This window comes from Neoarius graeffei, chromosome 28, assembly GCF_027579695.1.
Source record: "Neoarius graeffei isolate fNeoGra1 chromosome 28, fNeoGra1.pri, whole genome shotgun sequence".
NCBI classification, from domain to species: Eukaryota; Metazoa; Chordata; class Actinopteri; order Siluriformes; family Ariidae; genus Neoarius; species Neoarius graeffei.
In genome coordinates, this window is record NC_083596.1 from 23,089,620 (window position 1) to 23,107,991 (window position 18,372).

At 41.2% G+C, this 18,372-nt stretch overlaps 1 protein-coding gene across 1 annotated transcript in view; it reads right to left on the minus strand.

The window, feature by feature from the left end:
* Positions 1-8,509: 8,509 nt before the first annotated feature.
* Positions 8,510-18,372, minus strand: part of f11r.1 (F11 receptor, tandem duplicate 1) — a 41,280-nt gene continuing 31,417 nt past the window's right edge. The window contains exons 5-8 of the mRNA XM_060912528.1: positions 14,930-15,132; positions 14,682-14,784; positions 12,085-14,576; positions 8,510-9,463 (exon numbers count right to left, since the gene is read on the minus strand). Coding sequence (XP_060768511.1) covers positions 14,428-14,576; positions 14,682-14,784; positions 14,930-15,132 — 455 coding nt within the window. The 3' untranslated portion in view covers positions 8,510-9,463; positions 12,085-14,427. The remainder of the gene's footprint in view (positions 9,464-12,084; positions 14,577-14,681; positions 14,785-14,929; positions 15,133-18,372) is intronic.

Genomic DNA, 18,372 nt, shown 5'->3' on the forward strand with positions numbered 1-18,372 from the left:
ATGGGACCTTTAACAAGGGTTCCAGGGCCTTTGGAGGAAAAACAGCCCCAAAACATCACAGAACCTCCACCATATTTTACAGTTGGGATCAGGCTCTTTTCATTACAGCCATCCTTCTCTTTATACCAAATGCACCTTGAAGGTTTACTGCCAAAAAGATCCATTTCTTGTTACATCAGACCAGAGAATACGGTTCCAGTCAAAGTTGTGGTAGTGTTTTGAAAACTCAAGGTGCTTATGTTTGTGGTTAACTGACAGAAAAGCCTTTTATTCTGGTGTACCTTACAAATAATCTGTTGGCACGGAAGTGGTGTCTGATGGTGGTTTTAGAGACTTGGAAACCCCAAGATTTTACTTTTTCTTGTAATTCATCAACAGTGATACTTAGGTATTGTTTTGTCCTTCTTACCCTCCTCCTCACTGTATGTGGAGGCAAAATAAACTTGGTTCCTCTTCCAGGCGAGCTTGTAACCATTCCCTTTGATGTCCACTTGTTTTTTAATAATTATTATTATCCTAACAGTAGAAATGGACATTTTCAGGTGAGTAGCTATTGTTTATAACCATTCCCTGACTTATGAAGGTCAACACACTTTTCCCTCATTTGGTTTGTGTGTTCTCCCTTATCTTTCCCATGTTGATGGATAACTAAGGGAATTTGGCCTCTGTGTCACCTCATATTTGTTCCCCAGTTAATCAGGAAGTCATGGATTACAGCTTGAAAGTTCCTACACACTCCAATCAACTCAAAAATGTACAATTTAAATGGGAAACAGGTTTCAGTTACATTGTGTTCACTATAATGTACAAGGGTGCCAATAATGGTGGAACATGTGTTTTTGTTGAAAATAATTTTCTTGATGAGGGAACTGTTTATCTCTGAATAAATTGATTTCAATTAAAGGTTAGATTTTTCTCATTTTTTCAGTGTGAGATAAGGCAACTTCACCAAAAAGTGGATTTTTTCTAACCCTTTTTACTGATCTTTACAAGGGGGACAGGGCGGCACGGTGGTGTAGTGGTTAGCGCTGTCGCCTCACAGCAAGAAGGTCCGGGTTCGAGCCCCGTGGCCGGCAAGGGCCTTTCTGTGCGGAGTTTGCATGTTCTCCCCGTGTCCGCGTGGGTTTCCTCCGGGTGCTCCGGTTTCCCCCACAGTCCAAAGACATGCAGGTTAGGTTAACTGGTGACTCTAAATTGACCGTAGGTGTGAATGTGAGTGTGAATGGTTGTCTGTGTCTATGTGTCAGCCCTGTGATGACCTGGCGACTTGTCCAGGGTGTACCCCGCCTTTCGCCCGTAGTCAGCTGGGATAGGCTCCAGCTTGTCTGCGACCCTGTAGAACAGGATAAAGCGGCTAGAGATAATGAGATGAGATGAGACAAGGGGGACAATAATCATGGAGGGGACTGGTGCGTGTGTATATATATAATTTTCCCCTCCGAAACTTTATGTGCTTCTTCCTTAGCATAACTCAAGTAAATCACAGACCATAGAAATAATCTCATCTCATTATCTCTAGCCGCTTTATCCTGTGCTACAGGGTCGCAGGCAAGCTGAAGCCTATCCCAGCTGACTACGGGCGAAAGGCGGGGTACACCCTGGACAAGTCGCCAGGTCATCACAGGGCTGACACATAGACACAGACAACCATTCACACTCACATTCACACCTACGCTCAATTTAGAGTCACCAGTTAACCTAACCTGCATGTCTTTGGACTGTGGGGGAAACCGGAGCACCCGGAGGAAACCCACGCGGACACGGGGAGAACATGCAAACTCCGCACAGAAAGGCCCTCGCCGGCCACAGGGCTCAAACCTGGACCTTCTTGCTGTGAGGCGACAGCGCTAACCACTACACCACCGTGCCACCCGAAATCATATCAAATAGCTAGAAATAAAGGCTAACAAATCATATTTGATTATTTTTTTGAGAAAGAGAATGAGGAAGAACTTCAGTTGTGTAGCAGCATTATTCCATCAGTTAATCCAAGGTTAAGTGTGACATAAGAAAAAATCCAACCCCTTACTTTAATCCTATGTGATCCAAATGCTTCGACATCTGTGGAAGGCGCATCATTTGTACAATAAATCATCGAGTTCATGTGCATAAGATACACTAGAATAAACGTATAAGGCTACTGTTTCAAGAAAATGGGCAGCATGACTGGCAGCAGCTCTGGCTCATAACTTTAGAGTCTCAGCTTCGACCCTAAGCTCAGATTACTATCTGTATTCCCACCTCATGTCCAGTGTTCCTGGGATAGGCTCCAGATCCAACATGACCCTGGCCAGGATAAAGCACTTACTGAAGATGGTCACACTTATCCTGCACCATGGCATTAGTAAAAGATGAACTTACAGTACGTTATTTATTATCGGTATCCTCTCCATGGTGTATTCCCAACCTTTCAACCAGTGTTCCTGGGATAGGCTTTGGATCCATCATAACCCTGACTAGGAATGGTGGAATGAATTAATTTATAGTCTTTTTTTTTTAAGACATGGCTCCCAGACAATCGTAAACTTGAAGCATTTATATACAGTTCTTAGCCAACCATTTCCTATTTTACGTTTAATTTTTTCCACATTTGGTTAAGGATTTCTCAATGAATTTTGGCCTATAAACCAACATTCTTTTTAAAATGAAATCTCAGCAGAATTACCAATGTAGTTAGTTTAAACATGATCATGTGCCTTCAGTTCCCTAATTTGGCTCAAATGTTTTTGAAAATGCTAATCTCATCTCATCTCATTATCTCTAGCTGCTTTATCCTGTTCTACAGGGTCGCAGGCAAGCTGGAGTCTATCCCAGCTGACTACGGGCGAAAGGCGGGGTACACCCTGGACAAGTCACCAGGTCATCACAGGGCTGACACATAGACACAGACAACCATTCACACTCACATTCACACCTACGGTCAATTTAGAGCCACCAGTTAACCTAACCTGCATGTCTTTGGACTGTGGGGGAAACCGGAGCACCCGGAGGAAACCCACGCGGACACGGGGAGAACATGCAAACTCCACACAGAAAGGCCCTCGCCGGCCACGGGGCTCGAACCCAGGACCTTCTTGCTGTGAGGCGACAGCGCTAACCACTACACCACCGTGCCGCCAAAATGCTAATCGTTACCATTATTAAATACTTGACTTCTAGCATACAGGACAATTCAGCATGATTCTTCATTAAAAGGTAGACTGCCTTTCAGAGTTTAAGTGTAGAACATAAAAATAAAAAATTCCTCGACACCGATCCAATTTTGTTTAGTGGACCAAAAGCAACTGAACCCGAATCACATACCTCCAATTTTATTACCTTTTTTGTTTTTAAAAATAATGAATTTAGGTGCACATGCCTCTAAATTCTCCGCCATTCCTGTTTGCTTTGACATGACCCATTTTAAAAAAAACTACGCCATATATCACATGGTGGGCGTTTTTTCCAGTTTTGCACAAAGCATCATAGGATAGAAATTTAAAACAGAAGAGCAAAATGGAGGATGAGAATGTGCAAAAGAAACGTGGAAAACCGACTACAGTAACAGAAAGCAAGAAAAGACGTTATGTTGCAAAGGGAAGGAAACGCAGGCTCAAACTAATAAATATCGGCGGTCAGCAAGCAAGTTGGGATGATCTGAAAATGAAATCTGGCTGTGAAACGCACGAAAGTTTTGGCAGCCATTTGTTAGACGGGTAAGTGGAGAGCATCGCCATTGACAAATGAACATGCAATTGCAACGTAGGCCTCAAAATAAAACTCAAAGTGGCTGCCAGAGCACAAATAAAAAATAAATAAATAAATAAAAATCCCTAGATCTACTAAATGTTCCATTATGTTGATAAAATGACAGACTTAATAAAAGACCGAACAAACAGGATCAGTAGGCCTACGACTATGCTTAGATCGAGGCCTCGCCTCCACTAACGTTGCAGTCTGTTGTTTACCTCGCTGTGATCAGCTGTTCATTTAGCGGCAAAATGATGCAACCGTCAGTACGCGGTCAAAGGTAAACCTGCGCATGCGCATACGAACTTCCTCTGTCTACTTGATTGTGCAAAGAGGGCAAGTTCAGGCACATTATTTGCTATAGAACCCCCTCAAATTAAATAACTTCCCAACCACAGAATAGCCTAATATTTTGTGAGATATTACAGAAATAAGCATAGTGTCTTACAAAAGTATTCATCCCAATTGGTGTTTGTCTTATTTTGTCACATTACAAGCTGGAATTAAAATGGCTTTTGGGGGAATTAGCACAATTTGATTTTCACAACATGCCTACCACTTTAAAGCTGCAAATTATCTTTATTATTATTATTATTATTATTATTATGACAAACAATAATTAAGATGGTTAAAAAAAAATTCTGGAGTGTGCATAGGTATTCCCTCCCCCAAAAGTCAATACTTTGTAGAGCCACCTTTTGCTGCAATTATAGCTGCAAATCTCTTGAGCTATGTCTCTATTAGCTTAGCACATCTAGCCACTGGGATTTTTGCCCATTCCTCCAGGCAAAACTGCTCCAGCTCCTTCAAGTTAGGTGGGTTGCGTTGATGTACAGCAATCTTCAAGTTATGCCACAGATTCTCAATTGGATTGAGGTCTGAGCTTTGATTAGGCCATTCCAAGACATTTAAATGTTTCCCTTTAAACCACTCCAGTGTAGCTTTAGCAGTATGTTTAGGATCATTGTCCTGCTGGAATGTGAACCTTCGTCCCAGTCTCAAACCTCTGGCTGACTCAAACAGGTTTTCCTCCAGAATTGCCCTGTATTTAGTGCCATCCATCTTTCCTTCAATCCTGACCAGCTTTTCATCTGCAGGGACAGGAAAACACCCCCACAGCATGATGCTGCCACCACCATACTTCACTGTGGAAATGGTGTTCTCAGGGTGTTGGGTTTCTGCCACACATGGCATTTCCCATGATGGCCAAAAAGATCAATCTTCTTCCATGTGTTTGGGGAGTCTGCCACATGCTGTTGGGCAAACTCCAAACATGTTTTCTTAAGCAATGACTTTTTCTGGCCACTCTTCCATAAAGCCCCGCTCTGTGGAGTGTACAGCTTAAAGTGGTCCTATGGACAGATACTCCCATCTCTGCTGTGGATCGTTGCAGCTCCTTCAGCGTTATCTTTGGTGCATCTCTGATTAATGCCCTCCTTGCCTGGTCTCAGAGTTTTTGTGGGTGGCCTTTTCTTGTCAGGGTTGTAGTGGTGCCATATTCTTTCCATTTTGCTATAATTGGTTGAATGGTGCTCTGTGGGATTGTTTTTTTTTTTCTTTTAAATAACCCAACCCTGATCTATACTTCTCCACAACTTTTTCTCTGACCTGTTTGGAGGCTTCTTGATTTTCATGTTGCTTGCTTAATCATGTTGCAGAGTCCGGGTCCTTCCAGAACAGGTTAATTCATACAGACATCACGTGATACTTCGATTGCACACAGATGGCTCTTAACTAATTATGTGACTTATGAAGTGAGTTGGTTGGGCCAGCTCTTATTGAAGGGTTTCATACGAAAGGGGGTGAATACCTATGCACACTCCAGATTTCTGTTTTTACATCTGTTTGTCTCACAATAAAACAGTTTGCACTTTTAAAGTGCATATTGGGGTGCATCAGTTGCCCCCTAAAAATGAAAAATTCCTCTGATCATGATGCATTTTTGTTTTTATGTTCCTTTTGGTAAGAAAACACACTGGGTGAAATATTTTGACAAAATTCAGAAGTTTAATGGTGGCACCAGGAGCTCAAAGTTATGGAAAAAGCTGCTATTTTATGACTTTTATCAGGGGGATCATCACATGTAACACAAAGAATATTATCTATATGTTAACATGTCCATGTGACAAAATTTACATAGGTAAAACCATCCGCCCTCTGAAACAAAGAATTAGCGAACATAAGAGTTCGATGAGGAGGAAAGATGTAAACTATCCTGTTGCCTGTCACTTTAATGATCAGTCACATCCTGTTTCCTCACTCAGATTTAGAGGTATAGAACAAGTCACCTTACACAGAGGGGGTGACGTTGACAAGAAGTTATGCCAACGGGAACTTTTTTGGATATATACATTAGAAGCACTACAACCATCAGGTCTAAACGAAGATTTTGACATGAGTGTATTTATTTAATTCTGAATTGTTTATTGAATGTTGAACTGTTTATGCTTTGTTTTATGATGGCGGGAGCCTGACGTGTACACAGCATGGACTTGTTCTTTTTTGTACATGTTTCATGATTATTTTCACTACATTTCCCATGATGCTCTATTGACACAGAGTGGCTGCAGCACTGACTACAGGTGCTCCTAATGATGTATTAACTCAGCACTGTTTGTTGGACTATGCACTCTGCCTGATGAAGGTCTAGCGACCGAAAGCTTGCTATCTCAGTAAAGAAATCATCGCACAGACTTCAAGTGTGCGGATTTGTATTCTATATGACTTTAATGACAAAATTTCGATCACTTTTCATGAAACATTATGGCACCTTATAGAGTATACCAAATATCTTAGACAAACATTTTTAGTACATATTCTAAATATATTCTCAAGCACAGTTTGAGTTTTAGCTGTTCATTGAATCATTGTTCAACTACTTTTAAACAATACAAATGTATTATGAATCACATTAATGCTTCTCAATCCCTTGCAAAGGTTCTTAACATGATCTCTGGCTCACAAGAAATCAATAAATGGAGTCCAACATTGTGATTCAAACCTTACGCGAAAACATAAAATAAGCATTTTTTGGCAAAAAATGAACCTCATGGTGCCGCCATTAGACTTTTGAATATGGTCAAAACATTTTACAGGATGTCTTTATTGGTGAAAAGGAACACCCAAACAAAAATGCATCAGATTTTATGAAAGTGAGGGCAACTGATGCACCCTAGTGCATATCGTGGACCAATTTTTTTTTTTTTTAAATATGAAATGTCCCTTTACACACTCATCCAGAAAGGTAATTTTGCACAAGGCCATCTGTCTACAGCAGAAAAAAAAAAAATGCATCTGGAAAAATCCCAAGGGAGTCTGGAGCCAGAATCGTGACGTCACCTGCGGAAGCGTCAGCAGGCTACGCGAGCTTTGCACGGTTTCAGTGCACAGCCTGTGTAGACCAAGTTTAGCAGCTAGCGATTTTGCATTGAAATATGGAATTGTCACCTGAGCGCAATGTGGAAAACGATGAGTACTAATCCCATCAAGATTGGTGTTGCTACACCCTCCTACGATACATCTGTTAACCATTTTAATAATTACGTGATAACGTTGAAGAAATTTGCAGAAAACCACCAGGTCGTTTTCTCAAACAAACCAGCGCTGACACAGGATTCAGAGGGAGGCGTCCCGCACGTGACGTCACGAAAATCAATGTTTCCCAGGAAATCCAAATGCCAAGTTTTTTCAGAGGCGGACGAATTCGCCTCAAATGGCTCAATTTCAACTTAATTTTTCTGGTATTGCGCAAGGTAAAAAAAAAAATTGCACAAAATGTGACGGATATTTGACCAAAGTTTAATATAAAATTGGAGAATTACATTGATCTCGCTCCTGAATTTACCCGTGATACGCACTTTAGGGTGTTTTCACACCTGGTCCCCTTTAAAGGAACCAGACTCTGTCCTCTTTAAGTGGACCAAAAAGTGGACCAACAGAAAAAGAACTCTGTTCTTTTTGTGTTCACACTGAATTTATTACAAAGAGGACTGGGTTCTCTTTCTGGTCCAGTTAAGCTTTGATGGGGCCTCAGTCCTCTTTCTGTTCACACCAGGTCCTCTAGAGCCCTCAGACCCCCAGTGCACGGAATTCTGGGTAATTTTCTCTTGAATCAAAATGTCTGCTGCCATGCTTGCCCTGCTGTATTCTTTGATCAAAATAGTGCAGATTAAGGAAAATAACACCAAGTTCAGAGAACTGTAAAGCGGCTGTGGTAAGTTCCAAAAGGAAGTTGAGTTTCCCTGCTACAGTCACGTGACCAACTACGGGAAACAAAGGTTAAACTACAGTGAAAGAGGCGAAGTGAACCTGGTGCGCTTTTTGTTCACAATGCGCAGATTAGGCAAACCGTACCATTGATTTTTAGCAAACCGTACTGAGACCACCTCCTGAGGTGGTCTCAGTTCGGTTCGCTTTAAAGGGGTCTGGGTACGGTTGGAGTGTTCACATATGCACAAAAAATGCCGAGTCATCGATCCGAGTTTGGTTAGATGGCTGAAAGGGACCAAGTGTGAAAACACCCTAAATCAAATGGTGCCAACACTCCAAAAATCCACTTTAATTATTTCAGCTTGTAATGCAAAAATCCAACTCAGGACAAACACCAAGGGGGATGAATACTTTTTGCAAGACACCATCACAGTGACCAAATTTCACCCATTTTATGAAATGGAAAGGCAGTCTTGCTTTAAATTACTTTGATAGGAGATCTAAAAATGGGGCTGTACTGCATCCTGCTGGCTGTGAATAACATTAACACTTAATACAGACACACCAAGAATTTATTAATAAAAGCATTTATTTTAAAAAAGAAAGAACACACAATATGACTAATAACCAAGTTTCACAGGCTATCTTTTGGACCAAATTTGTGCATGTTTGTGTACATACTGACAGAGCATGTCGGATTTTAAGCATGATTGATTTATAACATCGCAGGCAACATGCCATGAGCTTCCTTTAACAGCTTACTGGGTGCCTCAAATCAACAGAGAAGTGAGAAGGCCAAGATGTATATACATATTTGGATAAACACAAAACTCGACCAAAAGCTCCAAGTTCAACTTAATCTCAAATGAGTAAACAGTATAGTTCATGTTCCTTCACATAAATATTACAATTGTATCCAACTACCTTGTCTCTCATTTTCGATATACACCAGCTATGTCAAATTAACATGGAAAGGGATAAAGCTGAGCTCTCCAAATGCGCGTGCATGTACCGTACACACCTGTATATAGTGTTAAAGCAAGAAAGACCTCACAAGGTTTAAACTTTACATATTAAAGCAAGCATTTCTCTCTCATCCAAAAACATGGTTCTTTTGTTAACGCCTTACCTCGGATTACACCCAAATTCATTCATTCATACACAAAACGAAAAAAAGAAATCTAAAAAAAGAAAGTAGTTGTTCAATTCTCTTCACCTCTCAGAGTGAAAGTCAGGATTCTCATTTTAATTCTATATTACACCAGGGGAAAGAAACTGCATTGATCTTAGTGTTGGTCCATGAGGCCATTCGGTAAGGTGCAGAGATGATTCAGTGGACGCTTCAAAAGCGCACTGCGAGAGAGTGTCCACGCAAATGGTTCAGAATGACGAGAAGCAGTTTACAAAGCCACAGGTATCCGAGAGCTGGAGTTGGTAGCAAGACTATAGCAGGAAATACACTTTACACCTCCACCAGTGCAAACTGAGGCTACACGACAAAGGACTGCTTCTGTCTGAACTCTCCCTGAAAAACAAAACACACACAAATCTCCATTTCTACATGCACTGCATATTATTAGGGCGTCTAAAAGTCGACTCGAATATACACCAGGGAATCCCAAGAAATATCTATGGCATTTTATTTTTATTCTACTGATCACATGCTATTTTACTCCTTTCCTTTTTTAAATTTATTCCATCCTTACGACTTATGGAGCATTGCACTGCACATCATACTATGTACGTGACAAAATTTGAAATATGCATTCATGAAACACTCTCAATGTAAAAACTGATTAATGAAAACTAATTTTAGACCCCTGATGAATGCAGTACATTTATTTTATGAACAAAATCAAAAACAGTGGTGCTTGAAAGTTTGTGAACCCTTTACAATTTTCTATATTTCTGCCTAAAATGACCTAAAAGTAGATAAAGAGAACCCAGTTAAACAAATGAGGCAAAAATATTATACTTGATCATTTATTTATTGAGGAAAATGATCCAATATTACACATCTGTGAGTGGCAAAAGTAAGTGAACCTCTAGGATTAGCAGTTAATTTGAAGGTGAAATTAGAGTCAGGTGTTTGTCATCCCATTGATTGAAATCAGGTGTGAGTGGGCACCGTTTTATTTAAAGAACAGGGATCTATCAAAGTCTGATCTTCACAACACACGTTTGTGGAAGTGTATCATGGCACGAACAAAGGAGATTTCTGAGGACCTCAGAAAAAGCGTTGTTGATGCCCATCAGGCTGGAAAAGGTTACAAAACCATCTCTAAAGAATTTGGACTCCACCAATCCACAGTCACACTGTGTACAAATGGAGGAAATTCAAGACCATTGTTACCCTCCCCAGGAGTGGTCGAACAACAGATCACTCCAAGAGCAAGGCGTGTACATAATAGTCTGCGAGGTCACAAAGGACCCCAGGGTAATTTCTAAGCAACTGAAGGCCTCTCTCACATTGGCTAATGTTCATGAGTCCACCATCAGGAGAACACTGAACAATAGTGTGCATGGCAGGGTTGCAAGGAGAAAGCCACTGCTCTCCAAAAAGAATATTGCTGCTCATCTGCAGTTTGCGCAAGATCACGTGGACAAGCCAGAAGGCTATTGGAAAAATGTTTTGTGGACAGATGAGACCAAAATAGAACTTTCTGGTTTAAATAAGAAGCATTATGTTTGGAGAAAGGAAAACACTGCATTCCAGCATAAGAACCTTATCCCATCTGTGAAACATGGTGGTGGTAGTATCATGGCTTGGGCCTGTTTTGCTGCATCTGGGCCAGGACGGCTTGCCATCATCGATGGAACAATGAATTCTGAATTATACCAGCGAATTCTAAAGGAAAATGTCAGGACATCTGTCCATGAACTGAATCTCAAGAGAAGGTGGGTCACGCAGCAAGACAACGAAGAATGGTTAAAGAAGAATAAAGTTAATGTTTTGGAATGGCCAAGTCAAAGTCCTGACCTTAATCCAATTGGAATGTTGTGGAAGGACCTGAAGCGAGCAGTTCATGTGAGGAAACCCACCAACATCCCAGAGTTGAAGCTGTTCTGTACAGAGGAATGGGCTAAAATTCCTCCAAGCTGGTGTGCAGGACTGATCAACAGTTACCGGAAATGTTTAGTTGCAGTTATTGCTGCACAAGGGGGTCACACCAGATACTGAAAGCAAAGGTTCACATACTTTTGCCACTCACAGATATGTAATATTGGATCATTTTCCTCAATAAATAAATGACCAAGTATAATATTTTTGTCTCACTTGTTAAACTGGGTTCTCTTTATCTACTTTTAGGACTTGTGTGAAAATCTGAAGATATTTTAGGTCATATTTATGCGGAAATACAGAGAAAATTCTAAAGGGTTCACAAACTTTCAAGCACTACTGTAGTTTAAAATACCATCCACAAAAGGCAACCAGATTTATTTATTAAATTAATTAGAGCCTTTTGTTTTTGACCTTTTCAGCCACAGAACTCAAACTTAACCAGTTATACAACATTAAGACACACTCGCTGGCCAACTTACTATTAGGAATTTTTTCATACAGTTTATTCAAGCAGCAAATAATTTGTGAGCAGTGCAATGCATAAAATCATGCCGATTCAGGTCAGGAGCTTTACTGCAGCCTCAGATTCCTGTTTTTGACTAGCAGTCAAAGTCATTCACTGGTTTTTGTTCCCCCCCCCCACACACACGCACCATTCCGTAAAAACAGTATAGAGCGTTGTACGTCAAATCCCACGAGATCAGCAGTTGCTGAAATACTTAAACCAGCATGTCTGGCACAACCAACCACGCCACGGTCAAAGTTACTGATCACATTTCCTCATGCTGATGCTCCGTATGATCATTAACTGAAGCTCTTGACTTGTATCTGTACGATTTTATGCACTGCAATGCTGCCACATGATTGGTTAATTAGATTTAAAATACATTTCATATTTCAAGTAATGTTAGCAACTTTGGTAGAAAACGCGCTCTCTAGCACTGTCCGGTCATAAAGGAAAAAAAAACTTCGAAGATAGTTATTCCTCCCCAAAAAAAAAAATAAAATAGAAACCCACGCACAGAATTCTACCATACAAATGTAACTAATTAAGTATGAACATTACACCATAAGGGACTTACATCCTCCTCATCACCGAAGTCCTGAGTAGGCTGGGTATACACTGCAGTCTTGGGCTTACTGTAATACAACACAAATGTTTCCAACAGTCAGTAGATAAGGTCATAAAAGCAGTACAAGCTACTGAAACGAAAACAAGATCATGTGCAATGAAAACATGGAGCCATCAAAGAGCATTTCTTACCTTTCAAACAATTCTGTGGAGGTGAAAAGCAGAAGAGAGTAAAGTGAATAAAAGGTATTTATAATATTTTAGAAGATAAATTATACATACACATTTATATTTAATACACACACGCTGTCAAAGTTATATATACACACGCGATAATGCAAATTCCTTTTAAGGCCAATAATTTTTTTTTTTTGGACGCGATTAATGCATGCACATTCCGTGCCCCCTCCCCCGTAGTTTCAGACAGCAGGAAGTGACGTAGCACAAGCAAGCAATGTAGTGAGGAACTGGTTGGCGTAACTCATGATAACGTGCACTTTACAGACTCAGCTTATGTTATTGAATTCTGTTTCCATAAAAATGTATTTTTATGCGCTTCTGATGGTCTGGAGGGGAGAAAAGACATGTTAAGGTCCAGGTGTGTAAGCAAGCATGCAGGCAGCACACTGGAGTTTGTTTTATTCTGAAAAATTTGCGAGTTATGTAAAGTGTTTAAATGAAATTTCTGCTCGGGCAGCACAGTGGTGTAGTGGTTAGCGCTGTCGCCTCACAGCAAGAAGGTCCGGGTTCGAGCCCCGTGGCGGGCGAGGGCCTTTCTGTGTGGAGTTTGCATGTTCTCCCCGTGTCCGCGTGGGTTTCCTCCGGGTGCTCCGGTTTCCCCCACAGTCCAAAGACATGCAGGTTAGGTTAACTGGTGACTCTAAATTGAGCATAGGTGTGAATGTGAGTGTGAATGGTTGTCTGTGTCTATGTGTCAGCCCTGTGATGACCTGGCGACTTGTCCAGGGTGTACCCTGCCTTTCGCCCGTAGTCAGCTGGGATAGGCTCCAGCTTGCCTGCGACCCTGTAGAACAGGATAAAGCGGCTACAGATAATGAGATGAGAACTTTCTGCTCATGAATGTACTGTGTACTTACCAGTGAGTTTTTGCATTTTACTGGAAACCATCTTTATGAGCTGTGTGGCCAAACAAATGTATTTATCTGGGTTTTGTATTTTTATTTTCCTTATTTAAAAGATAAACTACTGTTATCCAGAGTCCACATCAGAGTTTATTTCATTTATTTTATTGCATAGTTTGAAGCTGGAAGTCCAGAATTGGAGAAAAATACTATATCGTGTTGTTCACAATGAACTGTAATGAACCCTCAAACCTCAAGATAAATGCAACAGGGGAATAAAATACCCACAAAAATATTTTTTGCTGTGTCCAGCCTCATCCTTCCTGACCACATACATTTGCATAAAGCAAGCATACATGTCCACTCCCACTACCAAAAACTTAAAATATCCCTTCTAGGGATGGCGAAAACTAAAAAAAAAAAAATCTTGACCGACCACCGAGCCTCATTAGCCGGTTAAAGTCGGTTAACCTATGAGTTTAAACAGGGATGCAAACGGCACGCCTTTTTCACGGCTCGTGCAGATCCGATTTTTTTTGGGGGGGGGGGGCGTTGGAGTGTCTGAATAATTTCATCAGAGTAAATTCTGTATTAAAATTACTACATAAGCAAATGGCGTTACAGTCCGTGAAAAAGTCGGCATCTGCACCTTTAGTTTGTGTGGAGAGATATGATCTGCAATAACATGCGTTGTTGGCTACAGACCGAAACATACTTTCAGAATGCACTGGCCAAGGCAGGACTAAACTCCATGTGCCTTCTAATAATAATTAAAAAAAAAAAAAAAAAAAAAAAAAGTAATTTATAAGCTAAAAACCCTGTGTCTACACTTTTCTTTCACCGAGTGGCAGCCAATGTTGCCAGATATTGCTGACGTTTTCCAGCCCAAAATATGTTCAAAACCCACTGGCAGCTGTGTTCAACTGGGGCAGGGCATGACAATGGGTGCTTCTGATTTGTCAGCTGTCTTTAACTGGGGCGGGAGATGACTGAATGGGTGTTTCTGATTTGTCAGCTGTCGTCCTTACACTGCATGGCATGCCCCAAGCATTTACAAACACAGAATTCCAGGTTCTCCGCTCCAAAACGATTGATTTTTTTTTTTTCCACCGACAACCAAAAAAAAAATTAACCGGTTAACGTTGATTCGGTCAACCACCGGTCAAACGGTCATCGGTTAACATCCCTAATCCCTTCGAGGTAAATTTCAAACAGATTTTTAAAAATGTGCGATTAACTATTTTAAATCGATTGACAGCCCATATATTTATTCAAAAAAAAAAAAGACAGAGGGCCAGGCATGAGAACTTACTGGGCAGATATCCCTTCTTACTGGCGTACCACACCCCAAAGCAAAGCAGTGCAATAGCAAGCAGTGCGATAATGACTCCGGCCACAATACCGCCTACGTTCTGATCAGCTACAAATTAAAAACAGAAATAACAAATGAGACACAGCTCCATTGTATTTTTAAAAAAATGAACTTCATATCACACAAGACCAAGAGACTGAAAGGTTTACTCACCGACATGCATGAACACGGCCTTTCCACGCTGAGCAGACCCCTGCCCGTTGGAAGCTTCGCAGTAATAATTTCCGCGGTCTGCCAGTCTCACACTGGGAAACTCCTGTTACTCACACAGACACACGTATAGGGTCAGTATCTCTGATAAATGTGGTGCTGTTCTGAACCAGTGTGTGATCAGAGAATTTGAAACCTTGCGTTTTATTTGTAAAGGGCGTGTCAACGCAAGAGTAAGGACATCAACTGACCAGGTTGCCATTCTGCTTGTTCATTTTGTAGGTCATATTCTTAAAGTCTGGGAACTTGCTGGGGTCTTCAGGCAGAGGGGTGCCGTCTTTATACCATTTATAGGAGGATGGAGGAGAACTATCCTTCTCAGAGCAAGTCAGGAGAACGTGCCGGCCCGTCGTGACTGAGGAGGGGATTTTGCTGACCGGCACAGAAGGAGGAACTGCAGGAAGAAACAAACACTGGATAATCGTCACTTCACTGTTCACACTTATACAGCTACAGCGTCTTATAACCCCTTAAAGGCCGAGAAATGCGCCATGGAATGACGAAGGAATTTGGACCAATCGACAGTCTTTTGATCTTCTGTATGGATTATTTCAAGTCGGTGCACAAGAGCAAGTCCTTGCTGTCCATTTCGGTCTTCAAAAAATGCTAATTTTTATTTGTAGGGTCCAGTCAAAAATTCTGTAGATTTATTTCTGACAATCACTCAGTCAAATGGGTGGTTAGTTTACCAATCTATCCATATCAAACTAGAAAAGCACTCAGAGTGCAGACTGCCGCCACGAATCCTTTAAAAAAATCCGGGATCCAGAAGGTGACCCGGATCACCGCCAAAATTTAATGGATTGTTACCTGTGCCCAGTCACACCTCTGGAAAAAGTTTCAGAGCAATCCGTTCATTACATTTTCTGTTATGTTGCTAACAGACAAACGCTACCGAAAACAACCTCCTTGGCGGAGGTAATAATAATAACTAGAATGCATTTCCAGAGAAAATGTGAAAGTGTGCTTGCTCAGGTGCGCCGCCATGGCGACCCGGCAAGAGAGGCGACTGCACGCCCACACGACAAGTTGCGTCAACACGTGAAAGTTTGGCCAAGACACAAGGCGGATTCTCATACAGAGATGACAGGCTGGCAAGGTTCTTTACAGGAACATCCCAGAGCATCACTAACATGAAAATTTAGATGCAATTCTAAATCCGTAAAGAGATATGACCCAAAACACATTTTTGCTCATTGTGGCACCCCCTAGTGGCCAAATGACACCAAATTTGATGAGGGTACATGAACTGGTGCCGAAAGTCATCTCAACAAATATGGTCTTGATACATCAAAGTGTTTGAGATATGAGCCAAAATACGTTTTTGCCAACTGTGATGCCCCCTAGTGGCCAAATGACACCATATGTGATGAGGGTAGTTTGGATGGTGTCCAAAGTCATGCCACTAAATATGGTCTTGATACGTCAAAGCGTTTCCGTGATATGAGCTCACTTTTTTGATTGGCCGCCACGGGCGAATGCTTCGACGTATGAGAGTGAAACGAATAACATTCATTAGGCATGGACTGGAGATCATGTGTGCCAAGTTTCGTGATGATCAGACAAAACATGCGGCCGGGGTCACTCTACCTTCACTTTGGACAAAATTCAAAATGGCGGAAAATCTAATTAATCGTCTCGCTCCAAGGATTCCAACGACACCAGACTTATGAAAATTGGACATGCGGATCAAAAGTTACGTGCATGAACGCATGTAAGACTGATCAGTTGGTGGCGCTACAGCATGAGACGTACCAACATGAAACTTTATGAAATCAATCAGGGTCCACTCCTCCATCAGTGCACCAAGTTTCATGACTTTACACCTTACGGTTTGGCCTACAGAAGGAAAAATCTGTTTTTTTGCGTCGCGCGCCCATTCATTTCAATGGGGAAAAAAAATTAATCCTTTAAAAAAAAAAAATCCAGGATCCAGATCACCGCCAAAATTTAATGGATTGTTACTTGTGCCCAGCCACACCTCTGGATAAAGTTTCAGAGCAATCCGTTCATTACTTTTTCCATAATGTTCCTAACAGACAAACCACCAAAAAAAAAAAAAAAAAAACGCTACCGAAAACATAACCTCCTTGGCGGAGGTAATAAACAATCCAAATCATTCAAATGTTGCGGTCCAAAGTGCTACTGCTTGTTCAAATATGTTCAAAAGTTCACGTGTTTAAAGCATAAGGAAGCTGAAAGGGCGTGTCAGCATTCATTCTCCCCCAAAAAGCATGAAATCAGAAGTGTGACCATTGTGGAGAATAAGAATATGAAGCACCGACGATACCAAATATTGCCAATCAGGGAACAAATGTATAAATACTAAAACCATAAGTGACATCTAACTTGTCTTGCAAATGTTCCACAATATTAAACAGTACAACAAAAAGGTCAGTCAGTCATTAATATGCTTTATGCTACAGTGCAGAAAACGTACATTATTTTCTGACATCACATCTCAGACAGCAGGTCCGGCTGTCACACGAACGACAGGTTAACATTAACGTGCTTGTTCGAATACGTTGTTACAATAGAAACAGTTCATACATAGCAATTTGTACAGCTAACCGCCACATAAGCCAAGGCTGACATTATACAAATTTAAAAAAAAAAAAAAAAAACCACATTGCCGCGTTACCAAGTAAAACATACAATAGGCCATTTGCAGGAATTGGTCAAGTGTCAAATTTTCCCCATAGCAACAAGCCCATGGTGGCCAAGCTAACTTGACATTCCTTAACAACCATAAGAGATTGACTGGCGATGTGAAGCAATCCATTTCTATAATAGCCATTTTTACCTTTTCTACTGTCTTTTTTGACCCGGATTTTCGTGTGTACTTGGAGAAAGTTTGTGGTTTTAACTTCTGTCATAAATTAAAGCGAATCATGACGTGAATAAATCTGCTCATCAGCTAAAGACACATCTACAGATATCTCTCTATTTTCAAGAATCTTTACACATTCAGCGAATGATAAAAAGGTAGAAAAGGAGAAATTAAGTGAAACATACCTCAGAAAGCCACCATTTTGCACGTGAATTTTTCGGCGGCGACCAATTTTAGTTAAAATTTTTTTTTTTTTTACGGCCAATGAGTCGCTTTAACTTGCGACAGAAGTTAAAACCGGCAGCACAGTGGTGTAGTGGTTAGCGCTGTCGCCTCACAGCAAAGAAGGTCCGGGGTCGAGCCCCGTGGCCGGCGAGGGCCTTTCTGTGTGGAGTTTGCATGTTCTCCCCGTGTCCGTGTGGGTTTCCTCCGGGTGCTCCAGTTTCCCCCACAGTCCAAAGACATGCAGGTTAGGTTAACTGGTGACTCTAAATTGACCGTAGGTGTGAATGTGAGTGTGAATGGTTGTCTGTGTCTATGTGTCAGCCCTGTGATGACCTGGTGACTTGTCCAGGGTGTACCCCGCCTTTCGCCTGTAGTCAGCTGGGATAGGCTCCAGCTTGCCTGCGACCCTGTAGAACAGGATAAAGCGGCTAGAGATAATAAGATGAGAAGTTAAAACCACAAACTTTTTCCAAGCACACGTGAAAATACGGGTCCAAAAAAAAAAAAAACCCAACCCAGTAGAAAAGGTAAAAACAGAATGGATTGCTTCACATCGCCAGTCAAACTCTTATGATTGTC